We start from the raw sequence: 18954 nt of genomic DNA, 5'->3' as shown, positions 1-18954 counted from the left end.
TTATTATAAAAATTAATTTTTTTTACTAAACATGAAAATTTATAATTAGATAATATTATAATTTTTTTATATTATCAATGCATATATTATTTATAGAAAAAATTAAAAGATTCTTTCTTTAAATAACTCCATCCGAGTGAATTAATAATTGGCTTCAAGTAATTAATACAAATAAAAGTAATACTAGTACTAGTAATATCCAAAGAAGAGAAATGAAGGTGTGATGGGCACCATGACATAAAAACATGTCTTATTTTATTTGATACTTATTTATGATTTAATGATATAGTAGTATACTAATGTCCCTGTGACCTATGATTATGTAATTTGCTAATTTTTAAGGTTTCAGTTTCACATACTTAATTTCCTCAAAACCAAGGTTGCTACTTGCTAGCTAGCTTCTAATAATACCCCAAATGCGAAAGCCCCTAACCCCACGCATGCATATAATATTACTTTTCTTACTCTGTTCCAACGTGCCCTTTCTTCACTCTTCCCTCTTTCTCGCTCTCACCTTACACCTCTCTGTTTCCCTCTTCATTTCGATTCTTCTGCATCTGGGTATGTCCCGTGATCTTCAAAGTTTCTTCCTTTTCCACTTTTTCATGCATACTCTTTTTTTTTCCCAGGTTCTTCTTCACCCCCATTGCCTTTCCTGCCTCTGTTTTGTTCCTTTTCTCTACTGGGTCCCAGTGATTGATCCAGGGGAAGATCGTGAAATGTTAAACGAATTTTTGACTTTGTACTGTCTCGTGAAAATGATGTTTCGATTTGTGATGGCAATGAAATGAAGGTTTTTGCAGTTTTTTTTTATTTTTTATTTCGGGGTGGAAGTAAAGCTTTACTTTTCTTTTAGTTCTTTATGTGGCGATGATGAATCAAAGTCTGGAAGAGTTAGATCTAATTGAAACGCTTAAGGGGTTGTTTTCTCTGTTATTTTGCTTGAAGATGTTAAAGAATGAGTCAATTTTTTCTTTTCAGCAAAAATAGTATTTATCTTATTTTATTATAGTAATTGGACTTTGCTGAGAAGAAAGGAGTTTTGGTTTTCAGGTGTAGGCTAATGTTTTGGCCAGCTGTGGATTTCCCCCCCTTTATTCTTTCCGTTTTTCATGCGATCCGTGTGTCGGTTATATCCAATGCATGCAGCTCTGTTTTCGTGTTCCTTGGGGTGCTTATGTGTTGTATCATGTGATGCCAGTTTTGGAATTGCTTTGATATGTGCCTTTCGTTGCTGTTTTATGTGGACGTTTGAGTGGTTTTGAAAAGTGTGTGTGGATTAAGCAACTTGAGATCATTGCCAATACTCTAAGCATGTTTCTCAAATTCACATGTATTAGCTCTTTCTTGTCACACTGCTGCATGTGCATGAACATCTCACTACTCCCTTTGTTAGTCCTCAATTTCCTACACAAAAGTGAATGTAATTGTTTATGTGGCAGTTAGTTCTGTGCATTTTTTTCTCTGTTTTCGACCTTGGGGGTTGAGTTGGCCAGTGATTAAGCTCAAAAGTCAAAAGCAATCCTTTTCCCTTTACTCCTGTGTGTTTTGTAAGATGAAATGATTTCTGATACTTTCTGTTACAGCAAGCAGTTTGTGATGAAGATTGAGTAAGAGATTTATTTTTTCTATGAGGTCAATCAAATCATGGAGGTGGTCCACGAGAAAAAGGAGTTTCTTGCCTAATGGTTTGTCTTGTTTTCTTTGAAGTCGTTACTTTTGATGTTTCTAATGAGAATATCTTGTAAATAGATTTTTGTTAAACAGTTCTGTTTGTAACTTCACTCTTTCAATGTGGATTTTCTTGGAACAGGGAAAATCAAGTTTGAAGATGAAACAACTGCCTTTTATGGCGGTTGTTTGTATAGTAATGTTGTTTGTTGTGTATAGGACTCTAAAGTATCAAAGTTACCAAGAAGAGGTAAGAGATTGCTTGTCATAACTTTGGGCCACAAATGTTGATTAAATTTCTGTTCTGCATTTGGTTAGGGATCATTTACCGCTGCAGTGCTGCTTAATCCAGAGTAGTATAACAATGTCACTATTCTGGTTAGGAAATTTGTGAAGTGGTTTTCAAAAGCAACAAACGATCAAACTCTTTGTTGTCATTAAGTGATATTGAAAAAGTATATCAGCATAAAACCCTATAGCCTTGTTTGAAATTTTTTTGCAGCTCCTAGTATGGTGTACATTCAAAAGCCACTTTTTGTGGCAGGTGGCAGCTACATGGCTCGAGTTTTACCTTTCTTATAATGCACCAATTCATGACATTGTATTGTACTTCCTGTTCTAATTTGAAATTTACTTCTTTGTTTTCATTTGTTATTATCAGATAGACAAACAGTGGAATTTCAGGGAAGATGAAAAGGTATACTCTGATGCTAATCAGTTTCTTACTCTTTCTAAATTTAAGCTTTGGTGCATTTAGAACAAAAGCTTTGCGGGTAATCATGAATGATGGCTATGGCTGCAAAACTTTGATGCACCTGCCTACTTTACAATTTGCATTAATTTGATAATGTATCTTGGATGCCTATTCTTTTTCATGTGGGTGCTTTTGATGCCACTGTGCAGGCATCTTCTGAAACTTCTGGAAATCTGAAGGGCTTACCACGGGGTATAATACAAGCTACTTCAGATTTTGAGTTAAGGCCTTTATGGTCGCCAAGTAGTTTGAGGTCAAAGGTCAGCATCTTTGCAATTTTATTTATTTTACATTATCGTTCTATTTAAAGTTTAAACAGATAGATGTTGGCCAGATTGGTAAACTGTAATCGGCATGCCGTCAGTTATCAAAGCTGTTTCACCTGAGCTAGCTAATTTGTTGATTGCTTGGTGGTGATTATTTGATTGCAGGTTAGTGTTTACTCCAATCGCAACTTGCTGGCAGTTCCAGTTGGTATTAAACAAAAGCATAATGTAGATGCCATGGTGCAGAAGGTACTTTGATGATTCATCAGGTTATCAAAATTGTTTGAATCAGCACTACTAATCTAATTTCATTGATTTCAGTTTCTTCCAGACAATTTCACAATTATTTTATTCCATTATGATGCCAATATGGATGGATGGTGGGATCTTAATTGGACTAGCAAGGCCATACACATAACTGCTCAAAACCAAACAAAGTGGTACACATCTAGACTAACCATATAGGTTCTTTTTTTCTGTGTGAAGAGCCTATATTGTTTATTGTATGTTAAATGAAGGGAGTTTGGTTTAAATCTTCTCTGAAAACTAGGAATATATGGAGCATGTCATGTCTTTATCACTGAAAGGATTTATTGAAAATCAAAATGTCTTACGGACTCTATTTTCAATTAGGCTATATGTAAACATCATTAAAAGTTGGGAGAAAATTTGGGTTTCTCACTGTCAATGTATTGAAATCAAGGTTTTTATTTAGTTTCCTTTTACTTTTTGGGAACAGCCACTCAAATTGAAAAAAAGAAAACATTACAGAAAAACATAACACCTCATTAAAACCATGTGAATCTTCTAGTTGTAGATGAGTTGGGTAATGTGCCACTGCATGACCATGACTCTGTTATTATTGCTTGGTTATGTATCCCTTTTTTGTCTGTAGTGTTTCTGTGCATACCAGACTGCTGGTTTTCTTACTTTTTGTTTCTAACATATATGCTTTTTGATTTAAATATACTATGAATGTATATATTTCAATGGTTTATTTTTCCCAATTTATATATTAATTCCTGGGTTCTTTCTCAGGTGGTTTGCAAAAAGATTTCTACATCCAGATATAGTTTCTATTTATGATTATATCTTTCTCTGGGATGAGGATTTAGGGGTGGAACATTTTTCTCCATCAAGGTATGACTGATGGTTTTGTTGCACTTCTCTGCTGGTGGTATATTTTGACATTTGTCTGCTTTTGGCTTCTAATATGAAACTTTTCATTTTATATACCAGCTGAGGTACCCAAGATACTATCATAACAAAAAAGGATCCAATTTTTCAATTATATGATTTGATGGTTTTTTCTTTTAATGAAAATTCACTTGAAATCTGTAACAAGTAGAAAATAATTTTCAAAAACAACTTCCTTAAGTTTACTTAATTTTTTCTCTCTTAAAAGTAATTATTGAGAAGTTTATCCAAACAGGGAGTATAGATGTTTGAAATAAATCAATTTGATTTTATGTCCACTTGTACTTTACCAAGTCAGCACACAACCTGCTTCATCTGGTTCACTTGATAATTTATACCTCCCCTTGCCTGCAATGCAGTGCATGTTCATTTATACATGCCTGTGTATATCAGTGATTGCATATATTGTTGAATGCCTTGTGTTTTCAATTTAAATAACTATACATTATTGCTACATTGATATTATTTTTTGTTCTAGATAGTTTTTTGAAGCTCTATAATGATTTCTCTGCCTCTTTGTTGTTTAATTGAAAGAGCTGTAAAAAATTGGCCCAGCCTAACAGGCCACGCCAGGCTTGTAAAATAGTGGCCTAAAATGCACCAGGTCAATTTAGCCTGTCCGGGCCTGAAAAATGTTGACCCGAAAAGCACCTGGCCTATTTGGCCTGATATTATTGTTTATTTTTTACTCTCTTTTTTTTTTTATTAAATTCATAAAAATATAAATTAAAAAAAAATAAACAGACCAATTTTGGCCAGGTCTGACGGGCCAGGCTGGGCCAAGAAATACATACCCATAGGAGATTTGGACTGGGCAGGGCAAAGCCCACTTTCCATCCTTTTGGCCTGCCAGGCCAATCCAACCCATTTGACAGCTCTCATGCACAATAAGCTCTATATCATCCTTATTAGATTAATAAGGTCACATTAGGTTACTAAGTAATCTTTGTTTGTCTGGAAAGGTAGAAAAAGAGGTAATTGATTTGATTTATATTCATTATCTTGTTTTTCTCTTAAAGACTAGTCAATCACCTTATGACAGACTTATGCTCTCATCAAAGAGAAAGAGTTAACATGGACATCTTTTTTTTTTTTTTTCAGATACATTGAAATTGTGAAGGAAGAAGGATTGGAAATATCACAGCCAGCCCTTGACCCAAATTCAACAGAGATACATCATAGAATTACAGTTAGAGCTAGGACTAAAAAAGTTCATAGGTGACTTATCATTGGAGGATACTGATATGTACTTGCTAATCAATTTCATACTAAAGCTTGAGTTTTCATACATGCAGAAGAGTCTATGAACTCAGAGGCAGTACTAGGTGTTCAGAGGCAAGTAAAGGGCCCCCATGCACTGGGTAACTGTTACTTTCCTTGGACCTAGTTGTGCTGATTTTTTAAAGCTGTTCATTCTGGATCTTGTTCACATGGTGTTATCATCCTTCTTTCTTCCATCAAGATGGCAGATGTTTAAGTTTAACCAGTCAATGTATTGAAAAGGGAACTTGACAAAATCAATCAGCATTTGCTGTTTCAGAGTTTTATGATATTTTTTGGTTGTATCTATATTATTCATCTTATGAATGACACTGAAATTTTGATACAACTTGGCAGGTTTGTGGAAGGTATGGCTCCTGTTTTCTCTCGATCTGCCTGGTATTGTACTTGGCATCTTATACAGGTAATTTCCATGGTCCATACGAATTGTAAAATTTCTAACTACAGACTTTGCCTGTAATTCTTTCAAAATTATTCGAAGTTTTGTCTCCTTTAAAAACAATTGTGTTATCTATATGGTGTAATACTGTAATGTTATGAACTGAGAGATTGATTAATAGTAAGGTAGGAGACTAGATAAAAAGATGAAAGTATATTCTGTATAACTATCACCTGATCTGGAAAATTCTTGGAATTCAAGAACTGAGGAGAGTTACATAAGAAGAAATAACTAAATTACAGAATTGAGCTCCCAGCCTTAATAGAGGCTTCTCCTCACTCAGAACCACTCTTTACAATTTTGTCTTTTCTCTAATGTTGTGTTAATCTTTTAATCTTTCACTACAATTCTGTTAGGCTCCTCCCTCTCTCTTCCTTCCAGCCTTTCATTTTCATCATTAGATTCATTACTTCTTTTTTCCCACTCATTACTTCCCTGATGCCCCTTGATCAGCTCTTGTTTTGACCCTTTATATATGATGAAAACTACTACTCTGCCTTGCTCCCTATTTCCCTTAATAACATATAATGTATTGCTTAAGCATTCTAGAATTAACTTTGGTCATGGACCTAAAATATACTTTCTTTTTTGTTTTAATGAAATTCATTATTTAATATATTCAGCCATTAATTTTGTCAATGTTACAGAATGCTTGCAAATAGGTTTTCGGAGATGAGGTCATGGATTAACTTTCTGCCCTTTTCTAGTAATTAAAAATTAAAACTATTTCAATTAACTTGGACTCTTAACATTTTATTTTGGTTGATGTCCTTATGGAGTTTAACTTTGTCTCTTTTGTAATTTCTGTATTCAATTTTTTTGATTGGATTGGCTATAGTTCAAAATAGTCCAAAATTTTGGTAAAACCATTATCATTTTCATTTTCTCAGAATGACCTTGTCCATGGATGGGGAGTGGATATCAAAATAGGATATTGTGCACAGGTGAGAATTACTCATTTTTTTGACAAGATTTGTAATTATTCATAGTCCTGAATACATTATGTTTTCAATTCAACTTGTATATCAATAATTGGTTGTCATTATGCTTAAATGATTTCCACTTCTTTCTCCCTCTCTTTTTAAATTCATTTACTTCGTGATAAGTATCATTAATCGTGAAATGAATGTCATTTTTCAGGGAGATCGCACTCAAAATGTGGGAGTTGTTGATAGTGAATATGTTGTTCACAAGGCAATACAAACTCTGGGTGGTAGTGATGATCCGACTAAAGTATTTTGCTCCTTTCTCTCCAATGTTTGAATTAATTTTGTATCCATTTGCTTCCTTGCATACAAACTGTAGTATGCAAACTTTATCATTAAAATTTATATATATTCAATGGTTACAAACACTCCCACATACACCCCCTTTATGGTTGTTAGCCAAATCCGTGTGATTATGCATAGGGACAGCCCTTAGGAATGAGCATTGTTAGGGACAAACATTTTTTAACTTCCAGTTGTTTTTCAAAAGATGTTTCTGTTGCCCTATATTCATTTTGTCTGGTGAAATGTATTGGTCTGATCTCAGGCTCCACTAAAACTTATGTAAATAGCATGGGCACATTGAGTTGATCATTAGAATATATTCAATGGCTGCAAATACTCCCATAATAACACCCTCCCCCTCTTCTTTCTATCATTAACTTTGATTTTTAAGAATCTTTACCTCTAATATTCCACATTGATAAGTGGTAATATATCCTTATCAATTCCACCAAAACAAAAATATATCATTATCAACAAACAACTAGGAAACACGAGACTTTATATAGGGTAAGTTGAATAGCAACTGGACGACGAATCTGCAGCAATAACTTTTCTTTTGTTATCTTTCTTTTTGTAGGTTTCAAATCGGCAAAGGACAACTCCGGTACAGTTTTTAATGGCATTCAGAGTTATAATTCTGTTTCATTTACTAACTCACTCAATCCTAACTTCATTTTCTTGTGTTTTGTTTACCAATCAGAAACACGGTGTGGCGGCCTTCGATCAACGAGTTGAGGTGAGACTTTTTAACCGCCTTTGAAACCAAGTCTTGTATTGATCACAAAGTAGCATGCAAGTGACCTTGTTACATTTTTAACTGCTTTTATTGTATTTGTTTTGATTACAAGGTAGATTGCAAATCACATTGTTTACATTGTAACATGATCAGATACGAAGACAGTCAACATGGGAACTTGAAGTCTTCAAAGAGCGGTGGAATAGAGCTATTGCTGAGGACAAGAACTGGGTTAATCCATTCAAGAGTGATAAAAAACGCACGAGACAAAGGCGGAAAACCAACCAGTTCTCTTAGCAATTTTTTTTGTCTAACCTGGTTTCATATGTTAGGGCTTCTTCATTCATAGGGCATTAATAATATATATAGGCATAATTTAGCTTTTGTAGCTGAATGAATTCTCTATTCATTCAATTTTGGAACCTCAACATTTATATTCTTTTGTTCTTTTCATTCATGTCACAAATGCTTCCCTGTCTCTTTTTTTCTTTTTTTTCTATTTGCCATACGAGTCTTTCTTTGATATTTTTTATTTGGATGTAAGTTATCATACATGCATCCTTAGCTTTATCATAAAAGATATAATGAAGAAGCTTCCATTCTTGTAGTGCTTATGGTTTTGGTGGTTTAAGTTCATTAACTAAACCATGCTCAACATTCATTTTTGGTATGCTGGAAATGTGAACAAGTGTATTTTGCTGAGATTAATCAAATTGGGTTGTTGGCTCTCTCAATCTTCCTCCTAGAAAGTATTTATTTATTCTTTTGGTTGATGATGTTTGCCTCAACAATGTAAATTGCTTCTTATTTTCAACAGAGGACGAGTTCGATGTTATTGCCAGTGTAGCAGCCAATTGACATTTCTTAAACAATAAAATTGGAGCTATATCATAATATGTAGTAATTTGAATTTTTCGATAGTAAATGCTATATTTTAAGTTTACAAAAATTCAGGTTATAAATTTTAAATTCATTCTTGAATGGGAAAATAATTTAGTATATATTTTTTCTTGTGGCACATGATTTCATTATTTTCAACATTTATTTCTATTTTTAATCATTAATTGCTTCTAAATTTTCTCTGCATGTAAAGATTTTTTTCATTAATTATTTTTTACATGCTTTAAAATTTCAACATTTTATTTTAATTATTTTTTAAATTGTTTTATATTAATATTAATATTTTTTTGTTATAAACTTAATTATTTTTCTTTCAATTTTAAATTTTTTAAATGTGTTTTCCCCGCAATTTAAATTAAAAATATCGTTGTGATAACATGATACAAAAGGCAGAAGAAAACAATACGTTTGTGGGCCCGTCAGTCAAGTTTAGTGATCTATTCAATAAACAACGTGCAAATGTCTCTTCTAATCTCTCAAAAAGTAGACTTTGCAACATTTTTCCCCCCTAATAAGAACTTATATTTTCAGCTTGCAAGTTGCAACTAGCAATATTACCATCCCACTTAGAAAATGACATGATTTTGAATTAAAGTTCTGGAGGATCTGAGCGAACCCAAATTTGAAATTTTGGCTTGTCTCTACTCTAACAGCAAATGCCAAATACACAATTTGAAAATTTTGGCTTGTTTCAAACAGCAAATGCACAAATTCTATTTGGACAAAAAAGATTGATTACCTTTTTCTCTTTAACCACGGGTAAGATACAATTGTTTCAAAAAAACATTTGATTACGCCTTTGTCGTGAAATGCGGTTCTATTTTTTGGGAATTTCTATTGATTACCTTTTTCTCTTTAACCATCATTTTTTTTTCTTGTAAATCCAATACTTTGTGTGATATTATTAACACAATATTCTAACTAATTAAATTAATAGGTAAGTTATATTATAAAAGAATTAATGTCGTTATATATAATACTAAATTTTTTAATGTATATTTAATGTGCATACAAATTTATATAATAAATTTTGTAACAATTAATTTAACGCATTAATTTCTAATATATATTTAATGCACATGTAAATTTATAAAATAAATTTTGTAACAATTAATTTTGGTGCATTAATTTCTAATGTATATTTAATACACATGTAATAAATTAATTGTCACAATTTATTATCTAAATTTACATGTGCATTAAATATATATTAGAAATTTTAGTGTTATATATAATAACTAATTATTTTATAACATAATTATTAGTACGATTTGGTTAGAGCGTTGTGTTAATAACTTCAAAGTCATGTGTAAGTTTATCAGGAATAATTCTGGAAAAAAACGAAAAAATATTGGATATACAAGAAAAATGCTAGATGCAAAAAAAATTTCTCTATTTTTTTACTTTAGGATGATACTTACTTAGCAAATCTAAAAATATATTTCCTTTTGAAAACATATTTTTTAATGTTTTTATTTCTTAAAAACAAAAAATAATAAATCAAACCAAATATATTTTCAAAATTTTAATCTTTTAAAAATAAAAATAATTTTCTAAAAATAAAAACCGAAAACGAAACACACACCAGATCCTTTAATTATATAGTTTAATGTGTGGGAAAGCAAAGTTGAAAGCTGACTCTGCCTTTATATTTTCTTCTGTATTAAGCTGACCAAAGGCAAATCCATTTGTATCTGTAGCTGGAATTTTCGTCATTCTTACTTTACCTTCCTTCCTCACCTTCTAATTCTGCAACAAGTTCCAAACTTTCAAATCTCACCGCCCCAAAAATTCTTTTTTGGTTACCCATTTGACTTTAGCCTCTGCAACAGAGTCTCAGATCTCTGCATTCCAATTCCCATGGCTGGTCGCTATGACAGTAACCCCTTCGATGAGGAAGAAGTTAACCCTTTCTCTGTAAGTCCTTATTTTGTTGCTGCTTTTTGCCAAAGTTGTGATTTTGTGAACTGGGTATGCTCAAAGTTGTGATTTTGTGAACTGGGTATGCTCAAAGTTGAGATTTTGTGAACTGCGGATGCTCAAAGTTGTGATTTTGTGAACTGGGTATGCGGCTGTGTTGAACTTGACTTGATCCTGTTTTAGGGTGTTTCACCGTGTTATTTTGATCAAATTATTGTTTTTGAAATTGTGTTGTTGTTGATTTTTGGTTGACTTGTTTGATACTGTAATTGGATGTGGCTGAGGAAACCGGTTTTGGGGATTGTTTGTGTCTATCTGTTTTAATTTAGTTATAGATTTTGTTCTCTCTGCTTCTTCATGTAGCATTTGGTGTTTTTTTTTTTTTTTAATTTGTTTTATGATGTTTTGGCCTTAAGAAGTTGCCTTTAGAATTAAGCTCAATATTTCTGGACGAATCTCTTGCATGTCCTTGAGATTTGCTTGCAGATGCAGATATTAGTATTGTGTTTCCTAACTTTAAAGTATCTGATAACTTTTAGTGAATTAACATGAAGTAATTGTCCCTTCAGGGGTGATGGGATTCTATAAGTTTTTCAAATCCATTCTTCGTTTAAAGAAAAGAAATGTGAAACTCCTGACCACATAGGATTAAATATTAACTAGAGACTGAAATTCCTGGTAATGGTTTATTTGAAAGAGATACTGAGAGACAACTACCGTTTGATGGAGGATAAGTACTGAGGTGTGTGTAACTATAATTGGAAAATATACTAAGTAGTTCCAAATGTTATCGTGTGAGTGTGAGTACAAAGTACAAACACACACATTGTATTAATTGGACTTTGGTTTGTTAAGCAAATCAATACTGAAAAGAAGAGTTTGATTAGAAACAAAGGAATAACAAATTAGGAGCAGTATAAAATATCCTCAATGGATGGAACATGATATAATTACAAAATACAGAAACTAAAATGCTTGACCATATACCTCCAATCCTGTTAGATACCAGACAATGTATTTCCTTAAAGCAACCATTGGCTGAACACCCCAAAGAATCCATAAATGCCATTTGATCCTTTAAAATCTGAGTAGTGACTAGTGAAGAACCTCTGTTAACTAATTTTTTGCATTTAAATTTAACTAAGAATCTAAGATGGCCCCAGACAATTATGTGTAACTTAAATGGATGTGTAGCATTTTTCAATTATCAAATGAAATATTGGAATTTAACAAAATAAAACTAGAGGATCTGAATTGGGTAATGAAAAGATTGGATTCATCTTCTTTAAAATTCGAGAAAAATGCAATAGGGTAACTGCTAGTGTAAATTAAGGGATTGAATTCCCATAATTTTAAATCCAGGTGGTTGCTGTTTTTGAATGAAAATATTTAAGATCATTGATCTTTTCATCAACAGCCACCCCACATTTTTCTCTTTTAAGTGCACATTTTGCTGTTTAGTCGTTGAAGAATGGGGAGGCTAAATTACAATTATTGGTTTTATTGTCGTACTAAATTTATATTTTGGTCCCTTGTTTCAATTTTAACAATGTTCACCGCTCAATTTTAAATTGGTGAGATTAAGTCCCCTTGTTGGTTTAATGGTGATGTGGCAAGTCCCTTTTTTTTTCATGGCATAAAATTGATGATGAGTTGCTCCTTTTTTTTACTTGGCTGGCATGGAAATGGCAAGGCACAATGCCATGTCAACAATATGAATGCCTTGTTGACATGACAATATCAATCTGATTTGGATATAATCTCATCTATTTGAAAGCTATGGGGGTTAAATTGAAACTTATGTCTACGGGACCAAAACTATAATTAAACCAAGGGCGAGATAGGGAAGGCTAAAAAATTATGAAAGTAGAGCTTAGAAAGGATTACTTAATTGTACATCATTGTCTAACTGAGCTCTTAGAATATCAGTGATAGACTCTTTCAACAAAAAAAATAAGAAATAAGAAAAAATAAAAAAAGCAATTAGAGTGACTTATGATTTGTTCATACTTCATACCCATCAAAATATATTTGAGTGCCTTATAAGGATGTACGTTGCCGCTGTATATGCTTTATGTTTAAAATTAATATTATGCTAATGCACTATATAACAATTATATTAATTTATGATGTATTTACAATTAGGGAATTAGAGTTTGTAGTTGAGGATTTTAGAAATCTGTTGTTTGGGAATGGGGATAATTATTCTCTGCTGGAATAATTATATGTTTATCTCAAATTTGGTATAAACTAACAGGATCCATCTGTAAGGGGAAAAGCATCAAGCCAGTCAAACTTCAGTGGGGGTGCATTTTACACCACAGTGAGTTTATTAGTCAAGCATCAGCGAATAATAATTATTTAAGTCAATCAAATTGATTTTTGATGATTTAAAAAGTCACATAGGGCCATAGGCTATGAACAATGGTGTGAACACTGAATAATATACACTTTTTTTAGAATATTCTAAATTTATAATTCAGAGTTTTAAAATCGTATATAATTTTAATGACGGACATTTTTGAGGCAATGAATGATTTTCTTACAACGATAGGATACCACCGGATGCGGTTTTTGTTATGAACTGACAAGATCTAAGTCTCCCCTTCTGCCTTTAGGGCTTTACCAAACCAAGGGCATTGACTAGTGCCCGTGTGTGTGCTTGCATATTGTTAAATATATCTTAATTTTTTTAATTGTTACATATTAGGTTTGCAAAGATTTAAGAAGTAATATAAGTCGACAAAATATAACCAAAGGTCTCTAAAGATCACAGAATAACTAAAAGTGCAATAATTCATCATTGAATCATCTGATCCATTTAACAAAAGGGAAATTTTGAGTTTTCAGTTTTCGCTACCTTGCCATGGCAACATCCTTATTCTAGTTGAACTGTTGGGTCTATGTTCATGACTAGCTTAATGATAGGTTGGGCCAAATGAGGCCCAAAAGAAAGAAAATAAAATGGTTTCAAGATTTTATTGCTTGGAGTTAAATATGTAATTTATAATTTATTGTTTTTATTTTATTTACGTTAGAATAATAGGATGTTGACGCTTGGATAGTTATTATCCATTGATTGACATTTCTTAGGCTATATAAATGTATTCACCTTTACCTATTATAATCAATGAATGAAATATCAAAGTGTATCTTATTTTCCTTAGGCTCTTTAGCTCTAGTAGTAGTCTTTTAGGTTAATTTTCCGTAGATAGAAAATTGTTTTCTATCACTTTATTTATTTATTTATTTTTACGAAGTACATTACATTATCAGATGCTGATAAAAGGCTATAAATCTTTTGCAACTTACTTAATGTGTTGTAATGTTCTTAAAATGTTAGAATCCTGGAAGTGTTCCCGCTGCCACTAATTCAAGGCTTCCACCTCTTAAGCCAGAACCTGTTGATTATAATTATGGCTTTGGTGCGACAGTTGATATACCTCTTGATTCATCAATGGTATGTATAAAATTGAGGTTGTTAAAATCCGCAGTTTCTTTTTTTCTATTTATAGTGTGTTGTTGCCAGTATTGATTGTGGTTTTGCTAATTCTGATCTATTTCAACATCAGGATTTGAAAAAGAAGGAGAAGGAACTTCAAGCCAAGGAAACTGAATTGAGAAAAAGGGAACAGGTATATGATGGCATTTCTTGTTGTCTCTTTGTTTGTTGAGAGTTCCCTTAGTTGATAGGTATTGAGATTGGAACATTTTCCCCTTTGAGAGGTCTTCTTTCCCCTCTTTCAAGAGTTCTGTTCTCATTTCTTCTCATCCTCTCCAATTTCCAACTTCTGTGTTTGAGATGTCTTCTTGTTCTCCATGATATTATCTTGGTTCTCTTGCATTCTCCCTTTGGAAAAAGGTATTATCAGTGGAAAATACATATGTTTGGTAGAGTTACAATTTGAAAAGTCTTGGAGATAGCATTTCCAGTTTGGGAACATTTTACTGGATGAGTGGTTATTAAAAGTTTTCGTTAACTGGATCAAATTTACAAAATACAAAATGTTATACAATTTTAAAACTAGTTGATACTTCATCAAAAAGCTTTTTTTTTAATGTATCATGTGCTTTTTAAAATATAAGTATTAGCTAAATTATTACTTACCTATAAGTGTTCAATTAATCTAAAATTTGGTGTGCATGATTATCAATATGTTATCATATGATTTAATGGTTTGATTTGTTGAATTTGTATTTTATAAAAATATATTTAGTGGAGTAGGTGGCTAACACTCCTAGAGTAAGTGAATCATTTCCCATATATTTATACGTGTCTACAAACATCAAGAATTTGAACTGAATCTGATTGATTATATATTTATATTACCTGAGTTTGGATATAAATATCTGTCAACTGCAAATGCCTGGAAATTCACATGTATTTTTGTTTCTTTTTATTTATCAAATCCAGGAAGTGAGACGGAAAGAAGAAGCTGCTTCACGAGGTGATTTACATTTCTTGATTCTGCATTTGAAGTTTTTTTTTTTTTTTGGTTCTTTTTTTTTGGGGGGGGGGGGGGTGGATTTTTGTTTGTGTTGGCATTCAATTGAACAGAGGAAGAATGATAGTACTGCAGAATTCTATAGATGTCTTGGAATTATATGCACTAATTTTAGTTCTGCTTTGGTACTTCTAGTAGGTATTTACATTTTGTTTTGCAGCTGGAATTGTTCTTGAGGAGAAGAATTGGCCGCCTTTTTTCCCAATAATCCATCATGACATTGCTAATGAAATTCCAATTCATCTTCAAAAATTGCAATATGTTGCATTTACTACATTGTTAGGTATGCTATCCTCTTATATATATATATTTATTTTTTTTTTTTTTTTGGGGGGGGGGGGGGGGGTTGGGGGAGGAACTTGGTTCCTATTATGGCATTGTTTCAGCATTCATGCACATTTATTATTGGTTCTTTCATTTTTTTTTTCTTTAGTCAATTCTATTTCAAGGATCCTTTGTGCATTCTCTGCAGATGACTGGTATTATGATCTTAGTGTTTTTCGATTTATGTGTAAAAGTTAATTTAAAAGAAAAGTTTCTTAATTATCTTTTAATTGAAATCAATGACAAAAACTTTACACCTTATATTGGAAAGTAGCAATTGGAAATCTTTTTTCTATTTCCAATTTTTTTTAAAAATAAAACATTAAAAAAATTAAGCCTTGAAGAGAGAAGTGAGATACTCTAAATAACTAGTTTTGTCTGAATGACTGATTGAAACCATTAACCTGGATGCTTGGAACTAATATGTTTTGTTGAGTAAGATAATGGCCTGATAAGTACATTCTCTATTTATTTGTTCGTAGCATGATCTCATTTTTGATTAGTTATGGTCTCAATAAATGTATCTATCAGGATTCATGAGTGATCTGTAAGTCATGTAATTTTATACCCAAAATCAATGCAAATATGAGATGGTTCACTGTCATTGATAAATAGTTCTATTATGCAGGATTAGTGTTGTGCCTTTTTTGGAATGTTATAGCTGTTACTGCTGCTTGGATTAAGGGTGAAGGTGAGTTTAGATACATAGAGTATTTTCTTAGGTTATTATACAGCTCAAATTACAAATCTGACATTTCCAAATTCCATGCATTTGGAACTTGACCTTGTTTGTTGTAGGTGTAAAAATATGGTTTCTTGCCATTATCTATTTCATAGCAGGGGTTCCTGGAGCATATGTTCTGTGGTATCGCCCATTATATCGTGCTTTTAGGTAAAAAAAATTTAATGCTTACGCGCATTTATTGGTTTTATTTTTTCTAATGTATTATGCAACTGCAATTTGTGAACATTTATTTTATAACTTGTATAGTAAGACTAGAAATTGTTTTGGAGAACAGAGGCATGTTTGGGTTTTAGTGATTCAACCTCAGGGCTTTATGAGTGTCATCATGTTTTATCACATTTGGTTGTGTCCATATTAATGTAAACAGTAGAAGTTTTGAATTCTTGAAGTAAATAAATATTAGAATTTGGGCTTAGGGCTTAACTTCACATAACTGGCTTATAATGTGAGGACTGCCTAAGCTTTATAAGGATTACATTGGGTATATCTCTAGTTGATGTGGAATTTCTACCCTTGAGAGCCAATGATCTGGCGGCTACACTCTACGACATTTCACTCAACCTTTCTAGTCATTCCCTCCATAGGTAACCTTTTTCGAGACACTGGAACCAACTCACCAACTCTGCCAAGTCGTAATTAAGGCGGGCTAGGGGTAACCATAATTAAGGCAGCTTTCCAACAATAAATTTAACGCAGTTAAACTTTTTCTTCCATTTATATTCCCTTCTTTCTTTTTAATTCAATAATGGGGTATTCATCCAAGTGTGAGACATTGTTGTTGACAATTTTTTATAAGACATCCAGTCCCTACAGAAAATTTTGCTTTATACATTGAAGCATTCATGAGAACAATAGGCAAATATGCATGCATATTTTCATCTTTTTATTTTGCCTTACTGTTGATCTTGAATATGCTGCTCTTTTTTTCAGGAATGAAAGTGCTTTGAAATTTGGATGGTTTTTCCTGTTTTATCTGGTAAATAGATTGTACTTTATAATGTGCATAAGCTCTGCTTCAAAAAACTGTAAGAAATCTAATCATCTTGATTTCTTCTGCTTACAGCTTCACATAGGATTCTGCATCTTAGCTGCAGTTGCTCCTCCTATAGTTTTCAAAGGCAAATCCCTGACGTACGTCTATTTCATATATGTTCTCTATTTAACATGCTAATATTGCTCATATGGCTTTATTTTTGTCACAAGAAGACTAAGCATTCAAATTCATTTTCCTTGCACAAGATAGTTTTTTTTTCTTTCCCTTCTCAAAAATAGAAGTAAATGACAAATCTATTGGTCATTGATATAAGTTAGATAGTTGGGGCTGAGATTGAGAGGAATTAAGGCATATTGCCTATAAATAAGAGGAGAGGTTGAGAGAGAGGGGATCATGTCATTTGTGAGGAAATCAGGGGCATTAGGAGGTGTTGACCCTCAAAAGATATGTAGTGTTGTAATCAAGTAACAGGTTTCTATCAAAATCTAAGTTGGCATGCTGGTGAGTATGGTACAATTTGGATTTTAAGGGGTGTGTTTCATATCTTCAAGAGGCTGAAGTTATTCCCATTTTTTTAACCTTGTGGTTGACACTGTCTAGTCATTGATACAGGGGCATTCTGGCTGCCATAGATGTGCTGGGCGACCATGCTTTGATCGGGGTAAGAGTGCCTGTCATGAATTATTTCTTATTCCCACATACTGTTAAATTGTCAAAGTCGTAGCAAATTTTTTAGATGTTAAGCCATATGTTAATCTAAAATTTTTTGCATGCCCATAATGTGCATCCTTTTGCAAATACTACAGAATGCAACCTAAGCAATATTCTGCTTCTGAACGATTAATCTTTTATTATGATTTTCTCCATTTGCCTTGTAGATTTTCTACTTCGTTGGATTTGGATTATTCTGCATTGAAACGTTGATCAGCATTTGGGTCATTCAGGTTTGATTACACTTCTTGAACTTTACAATCATCTTAAGCACATCCACCACCATTTTGAATGACATGATTTCCTTACGACATACCTCTACTCACTGTTTCTTTGGTTTGCTATACAGCAAGTATACATGTACTTCCGTGGCAGTGGTAAGGCTGCTGAGATGAAACGGGAAGCCGCCAGGGGAGCAATGAGGGCTGCAATATGATGCATCAATCATGTGAAGAAGGCAGTATGATAAACTTGTGTATGGATCAATGTTGTATATTAGAAGGCACACACAGAAATTGTGAACAAAAATATTCCAGTGAGCATGATTTTTGTTTACAGCTGTTATTTGTTTATTTATTTTTCTGTTGGTTAACATGCTACTACCTTAATGTGGTTTGTTAGTGTATATTATAAGCTGAGAGCTTGGACATACTAGTGGCTGGTAGAAACATGCTTTAATTAATTGAAGTTGATCCTCTTTATAGTTTAAAGCTTCAGTTGTCTTCTTATTCCAATGGCTAGTTCTATCTGTTTTGAATGGCCAGTATCAGACTTAAATGCTCATCTTACTTTGGGGCTAAGATATTCCAACAACCTTTTTCTTATAAATGACTTCAACCACTTTCTATTATTTGTTTAACATCAGCTGGGTCGAACATTGGAAATGTGTTCGTGAAGGGAAGAAAATCACGTCAAATGAACTCATGATGCAAAAGCTATAAGTTATAGCTTCCATTTATTGGTCAAATCTTGGAATGACATTAGGAAAGGAACACAAGAATATCTGAACTTATCTGGCTTTGCATATTATGGTCTATGGACACATAGGAACTGGATTTCCTTAAATGCATATCAAGTGAATCAAACGGAGGTGGTGGAATTGATTAAAGTTAGAAGCTAGCTGTGGATAAAAGCCAAACTTGAAAAGCATCAATGTCTTACTATGACTCTATTGCAAAAATAAATCCAGAAATGTGATGATCTTCTTATTGCAAAAATAAATCCAGAAATGTGCTGATCC

At 32.7% G+C, this 18954-nt stretch overlaps 2 protein-coding genes across 4 annotated transcripts; both read left to right on the top strand.

The window, feature by feature from the left end:
• The first annotated feature begins 405 nt into the window (after nt 1-405).
• On the top strand, nt 406-8349 carry LOC114419500. 2 transcript variants are annotated; one of them, XM_028385177.1, is made up of 16 exons: nt 406-561; nt 1587-1688; nt 1814-1921; nt 2333-2368; nt 2575-2685; nt 2857-2940; nt 3013-3131; nt 3730-3831; nt 4990-5106; nt 5184-5249; nt 5506-5572; nt 6499-6552; nt 6749-6841; nt 7457-7483; nt 7580-7615; nt 7769-8349. In XM_028385177.1, exons 2-16 carry the CDS (start codon nt 1686-1688, stop codon nt 7910-7912), a joined length of 1167 nt encoding a protein of 388 aa, XP_028240978.1. In that variant the 5' UTR covers nt 406-561; nt 1587-1685; the 3' UTR covers nt 7913-8349. The 2 variants fall into 2 exon arrangements, with proteins under 2 accessions (XP_028240978.1, XP_028240979.1); XM_028385178.1 differs by lacking the exon at nt 406-561 and adding an exon at nt 678-793.
• Nucleotides 8350-10143: 1794 nt separating this feature from the next.
• LOC114419498 (secretory carrier-associated membrane protein) lies at nt 10144-18424 on the top strand. Of its 2 annotated transcripts, XM_028385175.1 has the most exons (13): nt 10144-10432; nt 12693-12758; nt 13779-13895; nt 14008-14070; nt 14850-14883; nt 15101-15223; nt 15893-15955; nt 16063-16156; nt 16940-16985; nt 17073-17140; nt 17616-17664; nt 17882-17947; nt 18064-18424. In XM_028385175.1, the coding sequence occupies exons 1-13, from the start codon at nt 10376-10378 to the stop codon at nt 18148-18150; spliced, it is 933 nt and encodes a 310-aa protein (XP_028240976.1). In that variant the 5' UTR covers nt 10144-10375; the 3' UTR covers nt 18151-18424. The 2 variants fall into 2 exon arrangements, with proteins under 2 accessions (XP_028240976.1, XP_028240977.1); XM_028385176.1 differs by lacking the exon at nt 12693-12758.
• The last annotated feature ends 530 nt before the right edge of the window (nt 18425-18954 follow it).

This window comes from Glycine soja, chromosome 7, assembly GCF_004193775.1.
Source record: "Glycine soja cultivar W05 chromosome 7, ASM419377v2, whole genome shotgun sequence".
Classification (NCBI taxonomy): Eukaryota; Viridiplantae; Streptophyta; class Magnoliopsida; order Fabales; family Fabaceae; genus Glycine; species Glycine soja.
Note: the sequence above shows the minus strand (reverse complement) of the source record. Positions and strands in the feature narration are given on the sequence as shown.

Bases quoted from the DNA above. Each gene is read 5' to 3' on its own strand.
- LOC114419500 (XM_028385177.1), top strand. The intron at 3,832-4,989 runs GTATGACTGATG...TTTTTTTTTCAG, and splicing joins GAACATTTTTCTCCATCAAG to ATACATTGAAATTGTGAAGG. The intron at 5,107-5,183 runs GTGACTTATCAT...TCATACATGCAG, and splicing joins AGGACTAAAAAAGTTCATAG to AAGAGTCTATGAACTCAGAG.
- LOC114419498 (XM_028385175.1), top strand. From the start codon at position 10,376: ATGGCTGGTCGCTATGACAGTAACCCCTTCGATGAGGAAGAAGTTAAC. The intron at 13,896-14,007 runs GTATGTATAAAA...TTTCAACATCAG, and splicing joins TACCTCTTGATTCATCAATG to GATTTGAAAAAGAAGGAGAA. The intron at 17,948-18,063 runs GTTTGATTACAC...TTTGCTATACAG, and splicing joins TCAGCATTTGGGTCATTCAG to CAAGTATACATGTACTTCCG.